This window comes from Tauraco erythrolophus, chromosome 1 (assembly GCF_009769465.1).
Source record: "Tauraco erythrolophus isolate bTauEry1 chromosome 1, bTauEry1.pri, whole genome shotgun sequence".
Taxonomy (NCBI): Eukaryota; Metazoa; Chordata; class Aves; order Musophagiformes; family Musophagidae; genus Tauraco; species Tauraco erythrolophus.
The window spans coordinates 47117286-47135408 of record NC_141465.1 but is presented as its reverse complement, the minus strand read 5'-3'; the positions used below and the strand labels follow the sequence as shown (position 1 = coordinate 47135408).

Sequence of the window (18123 nt, the reverse complement as noted above, 5' to 3'; positions counted from 1 at the left end):
GACTATTATCTGTATGTGAAGACCATGTAAATAAAGATTAAACAAGACTCTGGTAAATGCCTCTAGAGCTTGCAACTCTGTTATCTGCCTTGGCTAAAGGTGTATTTACAGCTATCCTGCAGCTCCAGTTCGGGAATAGGTCTGTATTAGTTGTGCTCCCTTAGCAGCCTTTGAGCGGTGTGGGCTCAGCCTGTGCTCTTGGCTGGGCTGTTTTGAGCTGAGCCCTGCAGGTCTCTGTCTAGTTCTGACAGGCCTGGACCAAGAACTGACCTGCTGCGTGTCAGAGCACAAATGGGGCTTGTCAGCAGGCGTTAATACCTTTCTATTTTTAGCAGTAAGGACTGCTATGAACTCATTCCCTGCTTTTGTTGGTTTCCAGTTCTGAAGATTAAAATGCTTTATGAATGGAACTTTGCAAATATAATTACCTGATTCTCCAGCATGGTGTCAAGTACTCGATGGTTGCTTGCTCAAACATGAAGGAACTGTTGCCTGCAAAGCTGAAGGTTAACAGCATGGGGGATGCTTTCTGTGAGGGTTTGGTTTGAGGCTGTGGAGCAAATTCTTGCACAAAATAAAGACTGCTTTTATCACATCAGTGTTTTCCATTTTGGGTACACTTCTCTGACCATGCCTTTTCAATAGCAAAATCCTTGAAAGGAGAGCAAAGTACACATGACAAGTACTAATCACTTTGCTTAATATGTTTCTAGAAGATGAGCAGGTACCAGGTGATGAAAGTGTCTTGAGAGCTGTAAGTGGACAGGAGAGGGTATTGTTTGGGCATGCTGAAGTTCTGTTACCAAGCATGTTTTCTTTTACTGCTTTTACTGAGAGTGCGCTTGATCCCACTGTCCATGTCAGCAACAGGGATGTTAAACGGCATGGGCTCCAATACTGATCCCTGAGGCACACCACTTGTCACACTGGTCTCCACTTGCACATCGAGCTGTTGAGTGTGACTATCCAGCCAATTCCTTATTCACCAAGTGGTCCATCTGTCAAATCCATGTTTCTCCAATTTAGAGGCAAGGATGTCGTGCAGGACCATGTCAAATGCTTTGCACAAGTCCGGATAGATGACGTCAGTTTCTCTTCCCTTATCCACCGATGCTGTAACCCTGTCATAAACAGCCACCAAATGCATCAGGCACAATTTGCCCTTAGTGAAGCCATGTTGGCTTCACCAATCATCTCCCTTTTTTTTTTCTGTAGTTTCCAGGAGGATCTGCTCCATGATCTTGATATTTCAACAGGTGATAATGCTTAAAATGTGAACAGTCTTTATATGCCAGTTGAGGAACTTCAGTTTGTGTTACTAGGAGAAACAAATGAGGTTAGCGGAGCTGAGGCATTGAAACTGCATTTGTTGATATTAAGGCTCAAGCTATGCATTGTATGACGTGTGTTTTCTGAGCACGTAAATACTCTGTGTGAAGGTGGTATGCCAAGCTCGTGTATGCCCAAATTAAGTATGAGAATGTTGGTTTGCAAATGCCTTTGGTTTACCTCTTTGCCTACTGCTCAGCTCTGATAATTTGTTGGGATGAAGTGTTGCAAGAAATTCAACAAAACGCTGTCTTTCCATAGCAGAATTTAACTTGACTAAGCAGCAAGTGTAGAAGAGTCTGTAGTGAGACTTAAATGTTTAAAAGGTAAAAGATACTGTTTGTGAAAGATATCGTTTGTGGGTTGTCCAGAGCAGTGTGACAAATATTTCACGTCTGTCTCTAGATAAGCAGAGGTTGCTTCTGTATTAAAGAACAGTGAATTTGTATGAAGTGGAAAAACTAATAATAATCTTACAGGGTAAAGTAGCAATTAGGGAAAGGAAAAAAGTTAAAAGCTTTTTTCTTCACTAAATCCTTGTGTCATTGTTAAACAGCAAAGTGACTTACAGAATGCAGCCACTGTTACTTGTGGAAGCCTGTAAATTATTTTTCTTCCAGTTACCAGAGAGTGGCAGGACTTCTGTTGAGTTGTTGTGCACCATTTCAGAAGATACACATTTATGAAGTTGCTAACCATATTAAGATGTTACATCATAACTAGCTGTAATGAGATACTAGATACAGGAAAACCAGTTTTAAAGCATATATTTTATAAAACATACAGAAAGAAATAACTTATAAATGTCAAAGTGAATGAGAGAGACTTGTAAAAAATTCTTTAACTCTGTGTGTGATTACTGTGAAAGGTATAGTAATCTGGCAGTTTTTTGCTGCTTTTATCCTCTTTCTGCCTTTGTTTTTGACGGGACAGTGCTTAAATAGCTTCTCCTTTAGAGTTGTCCTGACTGTCAGAATTTGACATGTTTAGTGTCTTAATTTTTTTTTGTCCTGTGGAATATTCTTGTAGGACTTGCCCCACATAACTGAAAAACATTCCTCTAATCGCCAGCTGAAAATGGTCCCGCAAGTGCTTCCAGCAGCAATAAGGGACTTCTAAAAGTTTTGCCAAAAGCTTACAAGGAAAAAACTCTCTATAGATCCCTGTGGCGGGCTCTTGCAGGAGTCACTAGGAGCAGGCCTTTGGATGTTGATGAAACCACAGGCAGGAACACTGTGTTTGTGCAGTAAATAAGCCAGGAAAAGTTTGTTTGCAGTGCTTGATTTTTTTTTTTTTTTTTTCCCCCCAAGTAACTCCTCAGTCATATCAGAGATGATAATCAAATACGCAAATAAAATCAAGGTAGATTCTGGAAGGTGATCCTTTGTCTTCATTCTTTAATGCTTTCAAGTAGTTTCAGATTCAGATGTACTGCAAGTTTTTTTAACCTTGACTTTTGCTTTACTACTCTGCTGTAGTCAGCCACTGTTACAGCGAAAGGTTTGTTTTCCTGTCTCTGGGTATTTTATTAATGATGCTCCTAATAATTGAGCTCTCCTGTAGGCCAGTGTTTGTCTATGATGATTTACCTCTTTGTACTGGTACAGATTTTCAGGGACACTTCTGTGGACGGTGCATCCTGGCTCCTACAAATACCTCTGCAAGGCCATGGCATAATGCAGAGACCATGTATACCTGTTGTCCTCCTGAACTGGCTGGTGTTCCTTGTCTAACAAGTGGATAGAGATTCTGGGTGGTGGAGTTTTAGAGACTAGTAAATACGTTTACTATTACATGTAGTAAAAGTTTAATAGTGAAGTTGAATTGCTTCACTTAAGTAAAGCCTTCTTTGAGTCAGTCTGCATGACTTGATAAAACAATCTGTACACAAGTCTGTGGCTGTATGTGTAGCAGTCCCCCAGATAGACTTTGTCCTCAGCTGGTCAGTAGGATCCTTCCTGAGTGCTCTTAAAATGCAAAATGCCTTCAGTAAGGTTCTGATCTTCTCCCAGAAGTCAAGAATATATTAATTGGGAAGTCAGTCTGTGGGCTGACAAGAAAAAAGTGTCCCCTGGTTATGAAATTTATTAACGAGCATGTTCATGTTCACACCTCTTCTTAAGTTAGTCTTCAAGTGTGAATGAGCTCTAAATTGCTGGCAAATGCTTTCTTCTGGTTCTTACAATATGTATGTAGCAGTGAGTCTTCCTTTGTACTTGAAAAGACTTGCTAGTCTACTTAATTTCCTATGTGCAATGTGCTTACCTTAATCAAGCAAGAAAATAATTTGTTTAGGTAACGCTAATATTGGCTTAGTGACTAGCTTTACATTCAAGCATGAGAACATGGTTTTATTTTGATGTGTCACGCTGCAGCTTGGCTCACCTGAAGAGTTTCTATCCTGGTAAGGAGAGGAGGGTGAAACAGTGTCTTGGTTTAACCCCAACTGGCAACTAAGCACCACACAGCTACTTGCTTGCTCCTCTGTGGTGGGATGGGAGAGGGAACTGGAGGAGTGAGAAAACTCATGGGTTGAGATAAACACCGTTTAATAGGCAAAGCAAAATCCGCACACAAGCAAAGCAAAACAAGGAATTCATTCACTGCTTCCTATTGGCAAGGCAGGTGCTCTGCTGCCTCTAGGAAGGCAGGATTTCATCATGCATAATAGTTACTTGGGAAGATAAATGCCATTGCTCCTAATGTCCCTTCCTTCTTCCCCAGCTTTATATGCTGAGCATGACATCATACGGTATAGAATATCTCTTTGGTCAGTTGGGGTCAGCTGTCCCAGCTGTGTCCCCTTCCAGTTTCCTGTGTGCCCTGAGCTTACTTGCTGGTGGGGTAGGGTGAGAAGCAGAAAATTGCCCTAACAGTGACCGTTGCTCAGCAATAATGAAAACATCCCTGTATTATCAACAGTATTTCCAGCACAAATCTAAAACATAGCCCCATACTAGCTACTGTGAAGAAAATTAACTCTACCCTGTCTGAAACAAGCACAAACAGAAGTGTTTTGGGCAACCAATACAATCTGTTTCTTGTTCTCTTCATTCTGCCCCTTTGCTCTGATCTTCTCTCAGTTGTACCCTGTACCTAGATTGCAGGCCTCTGCTGTATTCCAGAAGCACTAAACAGCGTGGTTATTAGCACCAAATCATATAATAGATGTAGAATGACCAATGCTGCCAGGAATGTGACATTCACTTAAAGAAAATGACAAAAAAGTAGTTGTATACTTGAATCCCTTTTACAGTAATGGTGCTCAGCTTCTGCTGCACATTGAATCTGCAGCAGAGGTCATCTTAAGGGTAAGAAAAGCTCCTTGACACAAGGATTCTTGTCTAAGAAAGCATTTGTACTAGAGATCCTATGTGATGAGAAATAAAACTGCCCAACCCTGTTAGCATTCTTTACTTCTGCATTTAAGTGATGTTTGACTGAAAATTCATGGGAGACTGAGATAAAGAGTGGGAATGCTGTGATATGGTCTAGTAAACCATATGTTCTGCTCTCACTGATTTAATTAAACTCCTTTTTGTGGTTGAATGTACCGAAATAATCAATTACTGTTTAACTGCATTATCTGCCCTTGTAGCAGAAGTTGACTATTTCACCTTTTCAAAATCAAGTTTTTGTCTTAAAAACTAGATGGAAATTGAATATTGGCTTTTAAATCATGCCAATGAAAGCATTCTACCACATTGCTTCTGCTTGAACGTGGAGCCAAACTTGCTATTTTCATGTGTCGAATTTCAAATGATATCTTACAAAATCGACTTTATAGTTAAGATTGTGGCTGTTGTAGCACTGTTTCAGATTAGTCTTTATGTATGTGCTTACTGATGATACTTTGAGATGTGATAGTGCCACTATTCTGCAGTTTGATAATAGATGTTTTTAATATTGTAATCCAGTAACTAGAATCTTATGCCCCCTTGAAGCAGAAGCAGTAAGGCTGAAACATCACTGATGCTGGAATGTGTTTTTATTCAGGCTGAGGTTACAGAAAACTTCAGGAACTTCAGATTCACAAAACATGAATTATTCAATACACAAGATCACTTCTGGTTTTATGTAGGTTTTATGCGTACAGTAGATTTTTTGATTATCCTAATACAAGAAATTGTATAGAAGAAAGAGTAACTTCAATTTACTCCATTATGGAAGTGGATGGAGCTGATAGATCTATAGTTGCTGGAAACTTAAGGTTTTATGTAGCGTTTTCCCTTAAAGGCATTCTTACCCTTTGCAAGAACTCAAAAAGGAAAATTCTCTATCAGACCCTAAAGAAAGAAGTGGGAAAAGGTGATTTTTATGCTACTGACCTTTAAATAACGAGGTAAGCAGATTGCATCTCTGGGAACATTGTTTTTGTTTTTATATACACATGAACTTTGCATGGCTTACGGAAGCTGGAGCACAGCCATTCCCATTCACTGTCCATACAGTTGCTTTTGGCTGGATTCTCGCTTAACGTTTTAAGTAGTGACTTGCTGGTTGTTTACCCTGAACTTGAAATTTTTTTGTTGTTGTTTAGGAAAGGCTAGGGAAAAGTGGCTGTTTAGCTCTGTTCTCTTTACATTAACATTGGAGGTTTGGACAAAGATTTAGGTATTTGTTATTCCAGAAAGGTGATACATGGCTGTATGAGCTATCTTAGAAAATGTGTTTGTGTGCTAGTGCCATCTGAAAGCCCCTATATATTTTGTGTTTCTTTGGTCACTGTTATTAGTGAAGTTATAGTAGTGTTTTTGAAACTACAAGAGAAAGCTCAGCTTTTTAAAGTGATCTTAGGAAAGCTGAAATAGCTTTTCTCTTTTCCCCTTGCAATCCTTTGTGTGAAGCTGTGCTTCCACAGACCTTGTTCTGGTGAGTGGCAGAGGGAAGACAAGTCAACTTTGAGAGGTTGCTGTGTGTGAGGAAAATGAAGGTAGGTGTAGATTGTGTATGGTACTCTTTACCCAGGACCAGGGTCTTTGATCCTTGTAGATGTGTGACCTCTCAATGATTCTCTGAGCACATCTGAGTGAAGAATCTGGGACCGAAAAAAAAATCGGTATCACTCCTATCTTCAAAAGAGCAAGAAGGAAAATCTGAGGAACTACAGACCAGTCAACTTTATCTTCATACCTTGGAAAGTGATGGAGTAAACAATCTTTGAAATGATTTCCAAACCTGTTGAGGACTAGAAAGTGTTTGTGTGTAGCTGACATGTTGTGATGTTTATAGTTGGTGCTGAGACATCAAGGACCTTTCAGCTTCCCATGTTTTGCCAGTGTGCAGGAGCACAACAGGCTGGGGGAAGCATGGCTGGGACAAAGGACCTACAGCTCTCCTTAGGATTTGAACTTCGACTTAGATTGAGGGCAAAATTGGCCATCGGAGTATTGCCTGTCATGCAATGTCATGCCTATATAGATGAGGGTTGAATGGGAAGTTGGGATTCTCTTCTGGGGGCACTCTCTTGATCTCTTCTCAGACTCTTGGTCTCTGAGTTCTCTCTCTTTTTGGGCTTCTCAAGGATTGCAATGTTAGGACTTACCTGTTTTGGGGTTGCTTGCTGGGACAGGACAGGCGTTGTTCACTGTGTCAAGCAATTACACTGTGCATCACTTGTTTGTATATATTATTATTATATGTATTATCATATGCTACTATTAAATTGTTTTTATCTCAACCCATGAATTTCTTTTCCCCTTTAATTCTTGTCCACACTCCTTGGGGATGGTGGAGGGTGAGAGCACCTGCATGGCTGGTCAGGTTAAACCATGACAACCTATAAGCCTGGTTACTGCTTTTTCAGTAAGTGGTAGTGGAGGGAGGCACCATGAGTGGCCTGACTTGGCCCTGGTGGGCTGGATGCTGGAGCAGTCAGATATGCTGCTGCAACAGGTTGGATGCCCAGCTTCCTGCTGCCCTCTTGGACTGCCTCTGGGACCTCACCTGGCTAGAAATTAGGCTCTTTTTCTCAGGCATGTTCCCTTCATTACTTGTATGTGACACTCTCCCACCTTGTCTCTGCAGATTTTCTTTTCCTGTGAGGTTATTTGAATAATTGGAGTTGACTGGTAGAGTGCCTATGTGTGAGAATTTCAGACTTGCACAAAACAATGACTTAGTATGTTGGAGTAACTAATTTACACAGCTGTGAACTGAAACAATATGCCAGTCATTCAGGTTGCTGTTTACTATTAGCATATTCTGCATTTTGGCTCCTAATGTGTGCTCTTTAATGTATTTTTAATGAGGCAGTTCACTTAATTTGATTTTTTTTTTTCCCTTCATCATTCTCTATTGAAAGTGTAACTACCAAGGGAAAAGTATGTTGGAGACGTGGAAGCATATGTAAGTGCTTTGATGTGTCCCACTTTTTTGGTTGTGTTATGCTCTTGCTTGCTAGAGGAAATGGTTCAAAATCAGGGTAAGAAAAATTTGAAGTCAGAAATGGGGTGAATATTTTTGAATGAGAGCTAATCTGTTCCCATTGCTTACTAAGATTTTTGTCAATCCTCTGGTATGAGGAGGTCTTAAACCAGAATATTTTTAGAGATAGTCTGGCTCAATAGCAGATTACTGAGCTCAGTGTTGGGACTATCTGGGTAAAACTAGCCAGTGTTATGCACAAGGCCAAACTGGATGCTTACAGTAACTCTGAACTTTGAGCTGTGTTCATGTTCACAGATCACTGTCAAATAATGGCTTCTTGGCTGCTAAAAATTTCAGAGGAATATCTGCAAATGCTGCTAATCATCTCTTCAAGTGTGCTGGGATTCCAAAACTGGTTTGCTTAACTGGACATTCTCTCTCCTGATAACTACATATCTCTCAAGTGTTATACGTGGTGATTTTATTTCTGTTCTGTAGAGTTGAAACTCCAGGCCTTTTCATTCCTTCTGATAGATAATTACCAAATACTTAAAACAGTTTCATGCTTGATAACCAGAATGCTTGGCAACTAGAGTTTTTTTCCTTTGTTCCTGAATAGCAAAAAAAAAAATAAATTAATGACTACTTGAATTAACAGTTTGATGTAGATTGAAAGATGTTCCTACTGCTCTAATCAGTTGTCCTTTTTGCTTATCATTGCTTGGTATAGCACATCTGAGCTTGGAGTGTGGTGGTGGTGCTAAGTGAATTTGAGTGAGAAGTCCTCAGATTCCCAAAACTTCCTGATGCTGTCAAGCAACCACTGATGCCTCAAACATTTTTGAAAAGGAGTCTCTAGCTTTCAAGAATTAGTTAGCCCTCCAAGGCAAATCTAATGTGGTGTAACCAAAAGGAGTCCTGGTGAAAGAGCGTGTTGTTGGTTTGATTTTTCTAAAGCTAATCGCATAATAGGAAGAACTCAATCAAGCTTGTGCCTGGCTGCTTAGCAAAGAAATCTGCTGCCGAATGATGAGCAGCTTGTAGGGGATTAGTATGTCCATGAAACAGAAAAATATCTGTGGTGATCTGTCCTGCAGTCTCTGCCAAGATGCACCTAGCAGGAATCCTTGAAGCTGTTGAAAGCGTATAGATTAAATGTGGTATGAGCACTTCAGTTCTTCCAGAGTTTGTTCGCTGTCTTACTACTCCAGTATCTTGCAGGCACTGCAGAAGCAAAGTGATCTGGGGAGTTAGTTGCGTACTAGTTCAGTTTGGGTTTCATGCTGATTTGCTGGCCTGGAAGGGTATGGCATGTGTTATTAAACTGATTTTTGTTTAATGTTGAGGTGGTGACATAAGAAAGAAGTAAGGGAAGGAAATGAGCATGGGTGTTGTAAAAGATGAGGGAGGAGGTGAAGGAGTGGAGAAGTGAAGGAAATGCCAAGCAAGAAGAGGGGATGACATGTCTGAACTGACAAAGATCACTTGTGAATGGTGGTACCTGACGCTGGATAGGAAGTATAAAAACTTACTGGTAGAAATGGAGCTACTGGAGTGAGTCTAGAGGAGGGACACAAAGATGATCCGAGGGCTGGAGCACCTCTGCTATGAAGACAGGCTGAGAGAGTTGGGGCTGTTCAGCCTGGAGAAGAGAAGGCTCCGGGGTGATCTTATAGCAGCTTTCCAGTACCTAAAGGGGGCCTATAGGAAAGCTGGAGAGGGACTTTTTACAAGGATGTGTAGTGATAGGACAAGGGGCAATGGATTTAAACTGAAAGAGGGCAGATTTAGATTAGATATAAGGAAGAAATTTTTTTACATTGAGGGTGGTGAGGCACTGGAACAGGTTGCCCAGAGAAATTGTGGCTGCCCCATCCCTGGAAGTGTTCAAGGCCAGGTTGGATGAGGCTTTGGGCAACCTGGTGTAGTGGAGGATTTCTCTGCCCATGGCAGGGGGATTGGAACTAGATGATCTTTAAGGTCCTTTCCAACCTTAACCATTCTATGCTTCGATGATGTGGCATTTCGATGATGCTATGATGATTTTATTCTTTCTGATTTTGACAGGAGAGTAGGGAAGGGAAAAAAGCTTTGTAGTGATAGTGGGCTGTGTGTAGGGGTGCTTCATCAGTGAGGGTAAAAATTGTCAGTGGTGCTACTGACTGAGAAAGGGCCAGCAATTAAATCATTCATTGTTGTTCAAGATAACTTATTTTTCATTGGTTATATTTCCCTTTAATTTGTAACATGAGGAGTTAGAGTGAGACAGAGGGTGAAGAAAAAAAAAAATACTTAGAACATGCATTCAAGATCAGATAGTATGAGCAGTAAGAAGCAGCCTTTCCACTCATATTAAATATCCCTGGCAAGATATTGGAGAATTGGCTTGTGCTTGGCTTCATGTAGAGTAAAATTAAAATAAATATCTGTTATTTCAGTCTATCTGGTTAAAACATACAGGGATAATTGAGTCCAGGCTTTAAAAATGGGCAAACATAGGTTTCAAGTAATCAGGTTTTCAGATTAATCTGCTGTGGAGTTGTGTGGAGATGATAGATGAGCTGAACTTTGTGATTTGCTTGGTATAGATTTTTTTTGGTGTTGATTTGTTTGAAGCTTGCACAAATCGGTAACATCCTGGAAACTATTGCTGATTATGTCTGCAGGCTACACTTAACTGGTTTCCAAGGTATATGCATTTGGGGGCAGGGAGTAAGACAAAATAAATACCTTGGGAATAACTCTTCAATAGGGCAGGGCAGAGGGAATAACATGTCAGTGCTGAAGCATTTGTTTATGAACTGTGCTTCCATAATGTTGTTTCTGTGCTAGGTGGTTTCTCTGATAGAGACTCTAAATCCTGATTACATTATTGGCATGTTAACATGCTTGGTTTTGCATTCATAAAGCAAAAATGATGATACTTGCTGCACTAGGACAGCCTATGGATTAATATTGTGTCAGTCTCATCACTGATGCTTACTGGTATGACAGTCTCATGAACTAGTTTTTTTCCTGTTCTGGTAGGTCCAGCTTTACCAGCATCCTCCTAACTTGTCAATTCTAAAATCAACCGACAAAACTTGCAACTTGTTTTTGGGACGCTTGTGTGAATGGAGTGTCTAAAATAGTTGTAATGAAGATTATTTAAAAAAAAAAATTTTTTTAAAATTACTACAAAACTAGTGTGTACAGCAAATGTGAGGTTTCTGAAATCAGCACGTTCTGACTGAAGAAACACCTTTATAGACAAATCATCAGCTTGCTTTTGAAGATAATTACCAGAGTAACTTCTTTAGTTATTTCCAAGTGAATTTTTGTGTGTTTTTCTGAGTGAGGGGTCTTTTCCATAGCATCACGAAAATTTCAGTTGGCAACTTGCTCTGTCCTGAATGTTAAGAAAAGGGTATTTCTACAGGGCAGAGTAGATGAGGTAGTTTGCCCTGTCTAGTTTCTGATGCCTTTGAAAAAATGCTGAGCTGTAAAACAGGGAAACTATTAAGTTTCTTGTCAGTGCTGTGGTTTCTTTCTGGGGTGGTTGGTGGTGTGTTTGTGATTTAAAAAATAATTTTGTAAGTAAGTACTTGTCTGGATTATGATACAGTAGATGACCGATAGTAGCTGTAATAAAAGTACTCCTACCTACAATGAATGTAATAAACACTTTTCCTCAGAGATAAAGACTTATTTAAAAGAAATTAACTTGGATCCCTGTGCACTGAGGAATATCTCTGGGGATGGAGAGGACAAGGTACATGAAAGCTATTGTTCAGATAGAAGTCAAAGAAAAAGTACTCCATGCTACCAGCAAAAACTGGTCAGCCTTTAAAAAAAGAAAAAAAAGCAGAACTGATTTGAGTGGAAAATCCTTACTGATTGATTTTTTTTTTTTTCTCTCAATCTCACAGCTGATTGCAATGCTGTTCTTAAAGCTCTACAGCCCATTTTTCAGGAGCAGGGAATGACAGAAACAGTTCATAACTGGGAAGACCATGGTTATTTAGCAACCTACATCCAAAAAAATGGCAGGTGAGTGGGTTTTATTTTCCTTCCTATAGTTTATGTTCCCTCTGTCCTCCCTGACAAATACTACTTTCTCCCTGTATTGGATGTCTTTCTAGGGTGCAGGCAGGACAAACTGTTCTACCAGCCTTATCTATCATGTGACTAAAATAAAGCAAAATACTCATTTATAGTCTTGTCTATGTTATCTTGCAGTTTCCATGCCACAACAGTTGAATTGGTCAGTCTGGGCTGTATTGATGCAGTAACATTGTAAGGTGTCTTGGTTTCAGGGCCAGTCCTTCCGGATGCAGGACATCTTGAGTCAGTTAAATGTATTTGCAGGTCTTCTGACAATTGAATGTGTCTAAATGTGTTCAAGTCTAACTGTATCATGTGAATAATGAAAACTTTCTATGTCTGTCTTGATGTATGTGCTTTTAAACACTTTTATATGCTTCAAATTCTCAAGCAGCTACTGAAGTAACTAACAGCATGACAAAAAGTGGTTGGTGTCATTAATAACACATAAGCAGAATCTGTTGGGATAAACTGGTAAGCAAAACCACACTCACTTTGTTTTCTGAAGCTGCTTTACAATGCCAGGTTTAATTACTGTATGTGTTTGTCTGGCCTATTTATTTGTAACTACTGTAATTTCATTGTACTTCATTTGTTTCCAGTTATTCAGTTGTTCGTTCTTGATGTCTGTTGTGGCAGTTGTTGCTTTTGTTCTCTTTGAAATCTCTACTTTGCTCTTCTTCAGGATTGAGTTAAGCTAAATAGGCTTTGATTTGTTGGCTTTCCTCTCTTCCTGAGTGTCCTGTTAAGCAGCTCAGTTGGCCACACTCCTAACATATATGAAAATTGCCTAAGGATTTTGAAGTTATATTGGTTTTCTCTCTGCAGAGAGAAAGAGAACCAATATATCTAGTAGCAAACTTAGACTCTAGGCAAGCGTGTTGCCTACTGGAATTTGTGTCTTTGGTTACTGTGCATGAACATATCTGTGTGTACAGCTCTGTATCTATGTATTTTATATATAAAAGTAGTGTAGACCAGCTACACTGGTAAACTTGGGGCCTAACTTAAGGTAACAAACTAGCATGAATGTAGTTCTGTGTTTATATCTTTCACAATCATACTCCATGAAATTCTTAGCATATTTCAGTCAGCTTTTCGAATGTGATGCTGACTTTTTTTTGATCAAAATTACTTGTGCTTTTTTTATAATTGATGTGCCTAAAAACCCCTGTTACTTATCTCTTTGTTTTGCACAGCTTTTCTTATTCTGTCTTTAGTTACTTATGCTTTTATATTCTTCCTGAATAATATGATCAAGATTCCAGTTCTGGTTAACCTTTTGTTTCTGAGGTCAGTGAAAAGATAGCTGAGTTAGTAATCTACTACTCTGGTCTTATCCGTCCTCTGTATTGGGTTAAGCTTGCATTTAGTTCCCCTAAAAAGGTAGCACCAAGGATACACAAACTCTAAACAATTAGACAGTGAAATATTTAAAAGTAAAAAGGACTTAAAGATATAAAAGTTGACTTTCTTTGATTACAATGACCTCATTTGGCTTTCCTGCATTTCTTTGAGTCTGAAAGTGACATGAGATATGAATTCTCAAACTGGCTTTCCCCTTTGCAATCTCCTCTGATCATTCCCCTTAAGAAGATAGCCTCTGCTAAATAAGCAGTTTCCAGAGTTAAATCACCTGTCTTTTGACGTGTTCCAGGAACTTTCCGGAAAACAGTCTTCTGTTGTATAAACTTTCCAGGAGAAAAGTTATTCTGAACTGGCATCTAGAAGGATCTCTGAGTAAGGTCCTTATAAAACTCTGAATTTCAAAGTATCTAACCTGATTTCTCTTACTATGCTGTCAACTGAAAATACTTATTGCTGCTAATTCCACTGTCTTCCTCGAGTGCCAGAGTGTAATACTAGTGAGTGTTTGAAGCAGGCAGAAGAGGATGTAAAAGTTAACATATCTGTGTAGGAGAGGTGGGGAGGAAGTAATGGGAAAGACAAACCTGTGCACTGGTGTACAGTGCACTCATGGTAACAGAAGAAAGTTGGTCAAGTTGCCAGTTCCCATGGTAAAGCAGAGCCTCTGCAGGGATATCCTGATTGCTCTGAGTATAGGCTTGGGAATTCAATGTACTGGAGAACTATAAGTAAAATCTACCTCCAGTCAGTTTTTGGATGATTTTCAGACCTGTCCTCAAGTGGCGGTGTGAGGGGAGGTTGGGAGAACAGGATGCTGTTTCTTGAAAGCCAGGTGTAATAGATGAGCTTTAGCAATTGCTGAGCATTCATACTGATTTCTAAATGGGTTCTTTCCATTGTATTTTACTGTTGTTGATCTTGTGCTTTCCAGCAGTGTGACACTTTGAATCATCCAGCTTTTCACTATGCTACTAAATACAGTTCAGCTTTTGCACAGTATTCTTGCTGTTATGGGAAGGTGAAGATGGGGAGGTGGTCCTCGTGGCCTTCCTGAAGGGAAAGAAGGAAAGAAGGGAGGGTCTGTTACATTGGGTCTTCATTCTAGATACCTCTTACCACTGATCGCTGTGCTAAGTAAAAGAGCTGAGGAGCAAGGGCAATCACTGGGACATCCATGCTGCTGCAAATAGCTGACTTGCTTCCTGGATTTCTTCTTTAGGGCTACACCAACAGTTTGTCAGCTGGTAGGGTCTTGAGTTGGTTTGTTCCAGAGTCCTCTCGCAAAAAGTGGTGTTGATGAGGCTGTCATGCAGTTGTATGAAGTAGCCTTACTTTTCTCACATAACACCCTGATGCCACACTGGAGGGGATGCAATGCATACAGTCAGCTTGATGAGGTAAAATACTTCCCTGGTGACTGCAGCAGAGCCCTTGTATCACTTCAGATGCTTTGATATGGTAGTTGATGGGATGAGGGAGAACCCTCACTGTCTTGAGGCCACAGGAATACCATGTGGGCCACAGGGAGAGCTTAGGACTAAGTGGTGTAAGCATGGACGTGGCCTGCCTGTTTTCAGGGAGCTAGCTCCTGGAACCCTCCTGGCTGAGTAAAGCCAGTTCAGTCAAGCATTGATTCTCATCTGTTTAATAGTATCCTATGCTAGACATCTTAGACTAGTGCTGTTCATCTTTTCAACTCACAATGAGAAATATGATAGAGAATACTGAGTTTCAGGAAAAAATGTGGACTTAAAGATGCTGTAAATACTGAGGCATCCATATAAGACATGAATGGTTTTTCTACTACTGTGGCACCATTTTTGTGTTTCCTGATTTGCATAGGCTGTTTGACTTCCTCTGTCACCCTCCATTTGACATGCTTTTGAGCAGTCAAATGTAGAAGTCTCCCTTTCTCCTTGTAAATATGAAGGTGCCACAACTGTGCCTTTCATTGTTCTTTCATGTGTACCAAGCTTCACAGCCACCACAAGTAATCCAACCATGAATGGGCTCTGCAACAGAAATGTAGTTAACTGTCAAAAAGTTCTAGTTGAGCTTGGTTTTAATATCAAATTAATCTTGTCAGTGTGATGTTAAATTGTGTACAAGTGTTCACTAATGAAGACTCTTAACTTTTATGAAATAAATTCTCAAAGTTCTGGTATAATACAGTTCTGGAACTAGTTGAGCTTCTAAGAAAAGCTATCCAGGAGAGTGTCCTAAACATAGTAAAAAATTGCAGTGTTTGATGCAGCCTCAAAATTGAAGAATGAACAAGAGTGCATGGAAGAGCTGAATATTAAGAGGAGATTGCTCACTTTGCGAGTGACTTTTTTTTTCTCTGGGGCAGTGTTAAATGTAAATTACTAAAGAATGGTTATTGATTTCTCTTGGTATATTCATTGCTGTCTCTGAAGTTCAGTGCATACTGGATTTATTTCCCCTCAAAATTACTTTACCTGGTCAACTTACTGTCTTAGTGGTGTGAGTTAAAATACTCTTCTGTGCTTTGTGAGCCCTAGTGGGGGGGGAAAAAAACACTGAATTGGGGAACAGTAGTAATGTGCAGGAGAACTTGCTGTGACTTTTGGGACCTCAGCCGTTTTGTTTTCTTGAGTTTTCAGATCAATTACAGAAATTACATATAGTGTTTTTTTTCTAAGGCAGCCATAAACAGCATATTTGTTAATGTCAGTTGAAGTTTCAGTTAACCAAAACAAATTAGACTGTGAACACTTAAAACTCAATCAACTGGATAGTTAAAAACCCCACAAAACAGAAACAAACATTGCATGAGTAGTAAGAATGAACTGATGAACATACAGAGGACTTAGTACTAACTAAATAGACTTTATTTTATACTTGCAATTTTATGTCTGCATTCGGAGACCCCTAAAAATCTAAGATTTTTATGCTAAAAAAAGTATCTGACAAAATGAGGAAGAAATCAACCAGGGCATGCAGACTTTTCCTCTTCTTTCCCTGCAAAACAGTATACTTCTGGAAATGAAGTAGCTTGTAGTAAAAAGCAGAAAAAAAAAACCCAAAATAATTGTGATGAGGGTAGGCATGTCAGGAGTAGTTTCCTGTGAGGACAGCTGGGTGTTGCTGGGCACAGATGTTCCCTGGGACGAAAGATGAATGAGTCGGTGCTGTATGTGAGTAGGGGATTTGTGGTGTGCACAAACACACACGTTTTTACCCATCCAGAGAAGGCTGAGCCATGGCAAGACAGAGGTGTGCAGCTGCTGTAACAAGCTAGGTATTAATCCCTGGGGAAAAAAAGTTTGAGATGAGATTGTACACACTGTTTAGCAAAATACTGTGATCTGAGCCTTTGGAGATCAGCCCTGCAGGTGGTGGTTGAACCATGGGCGCTGCTGTTGACAAAACTGTGTCTCTGACGAAGATGTGGCAGATCCAATGTGAACAGCCCCGTGCAGGGCTGCACTTGTGAAACGAATTGGAGCTGATGTGGGGATTGAGCCGTGCCTTCCTGTTGCCATTAGCAAAGCAACAGATCCCCCTTCTCCTTTGTCTGAAGTTAAGCAAGAAAAAGTCACGTGTGGCAACTCTGCCTGGTCGGTTTACTTTGTGATTTGTTCTGACAAAGGACCTAATTGAGGGAAGTTCAGCTGGAAATGTTTCCTAATGGGGTTGTCAACACAAGGCTCTAGAGCTGGGTTGGACATGGCTCACTTGGGCCACTCGAGTCCCTGTCTGTAACGGTGGGGATGGATGAACTTCTCTGTGCTTTGCCAACCCCCTGCCTAAACGCTGGTTGGGGAACGGGAGCCCATGCAGGAGAGGAGCTCTGTCTCTTGAGTTTTGGGGCCCCAGCAGTCTTGTTTTTCTGAGCTTTATGTTTTCACATGGCTTCCAGAATGTTTTGAGGGTCACCTTAAGCAGCATGCTTTACTGAAGTGTCACTTTCTCTAGCTTAGACTGGATGGTTAAAGACTTTACATTCCTGACTTTTCTGAATCTCATTTAATGTATATGGTTCTTTGTACAGAGTCATAAGGCCTGTAACAGATTTGTAAAAAGTTATTAAATAACTCTAGGGTAAGGAGAAAATAATTAAAGCTAATATTTGGAAATTGTTGAGTATCTTGCGACTAATAGTGTATTTTATTAGCATCACTGCTTGTGAGCATGTACTCTTGTTACGTGCTAAGTACAGTTACCAGGGTTTTTCTTGTCCTTCATGCATCCATGTTTCCTCTTGTCATGTTCCTCCTGAAAGTTCTTTAAAAACCCATAAACCCTGAAACTTAGAGCCACTGTTTCTAAAGTAGAAGACTTGTCTTTTAGAAAAGGTTTGACCTACCTTACGCACACATCTATTTTTAGGTTCTGTTCTGTGTCTGACTTCTTGTTTAGAGAAGTGTAATCCTACTGGCATTTGACTTCACTGTTTGCAATACTGCAAGATTTACCTAGTTCAATTTGGTTTGTATGTCACTGAGATGATATGTTAACACTATGAAGGGAGGGATGAGTGTTTTTATTTTTTTCTTTCCTGCGTTACTCTTTTGCTAACTGCTCTATATGCTAGTCAGCATGTTTTAAAGCATGAACGTTCTTCAGCTCTTTGTTTCAGGCTAAAATATTGTAGTTTATTCATGGAGTTACATAGAGTGCAAAAATGGGCTGAAGAATTGGAAGCAGTTGCTAGGAATTGGCAACATTGTCTAACTGTGGTAGCTTTCATTGGTTTAACTTCCTTATTTTGTAAAGAGAACAGGAATAATGATATAGGGAAAAACTGTGGTTGCTTAATTCCCTTAGTCCCCTTAGTACTTTGTAATTAAGATGAAGAGCATTTTTTAAAAAAGAGAGTATGCTTTACTGAAGCAATGTTGTGACAATTTTTTTTGAGATCTCCTAGTATAAGCAGGCTTTAATTTTCTCCCTCATTATGAGTAATTTGACAGGTGATGCTTTTATTGGTAAACTATTTTTCAATTATTT

The 18123-nt window shown here is 39.8% G+C and overlaps 1 protein-coding gene across 1 annotated transcript in view; it reads left to right on the top strand.

Moving 5' to 3' along the window:
- SMS (spermine synthase) overlaps window positions 1–18123 on the top strand; it is a 54650-nt gene that overhangs the window by 8414 nt on the left and 28113 nt on the right. The window contains exon 2 of the mRNA XM_086608941.1: window positions 11607–11727. Coding sequence (XP_086465067.1) covers window positions 11607–11727 — 121 coding nt within the window. The remainder of the gene's footprint in view (window positions 1–11606; window positions 11728–18123) is intronic.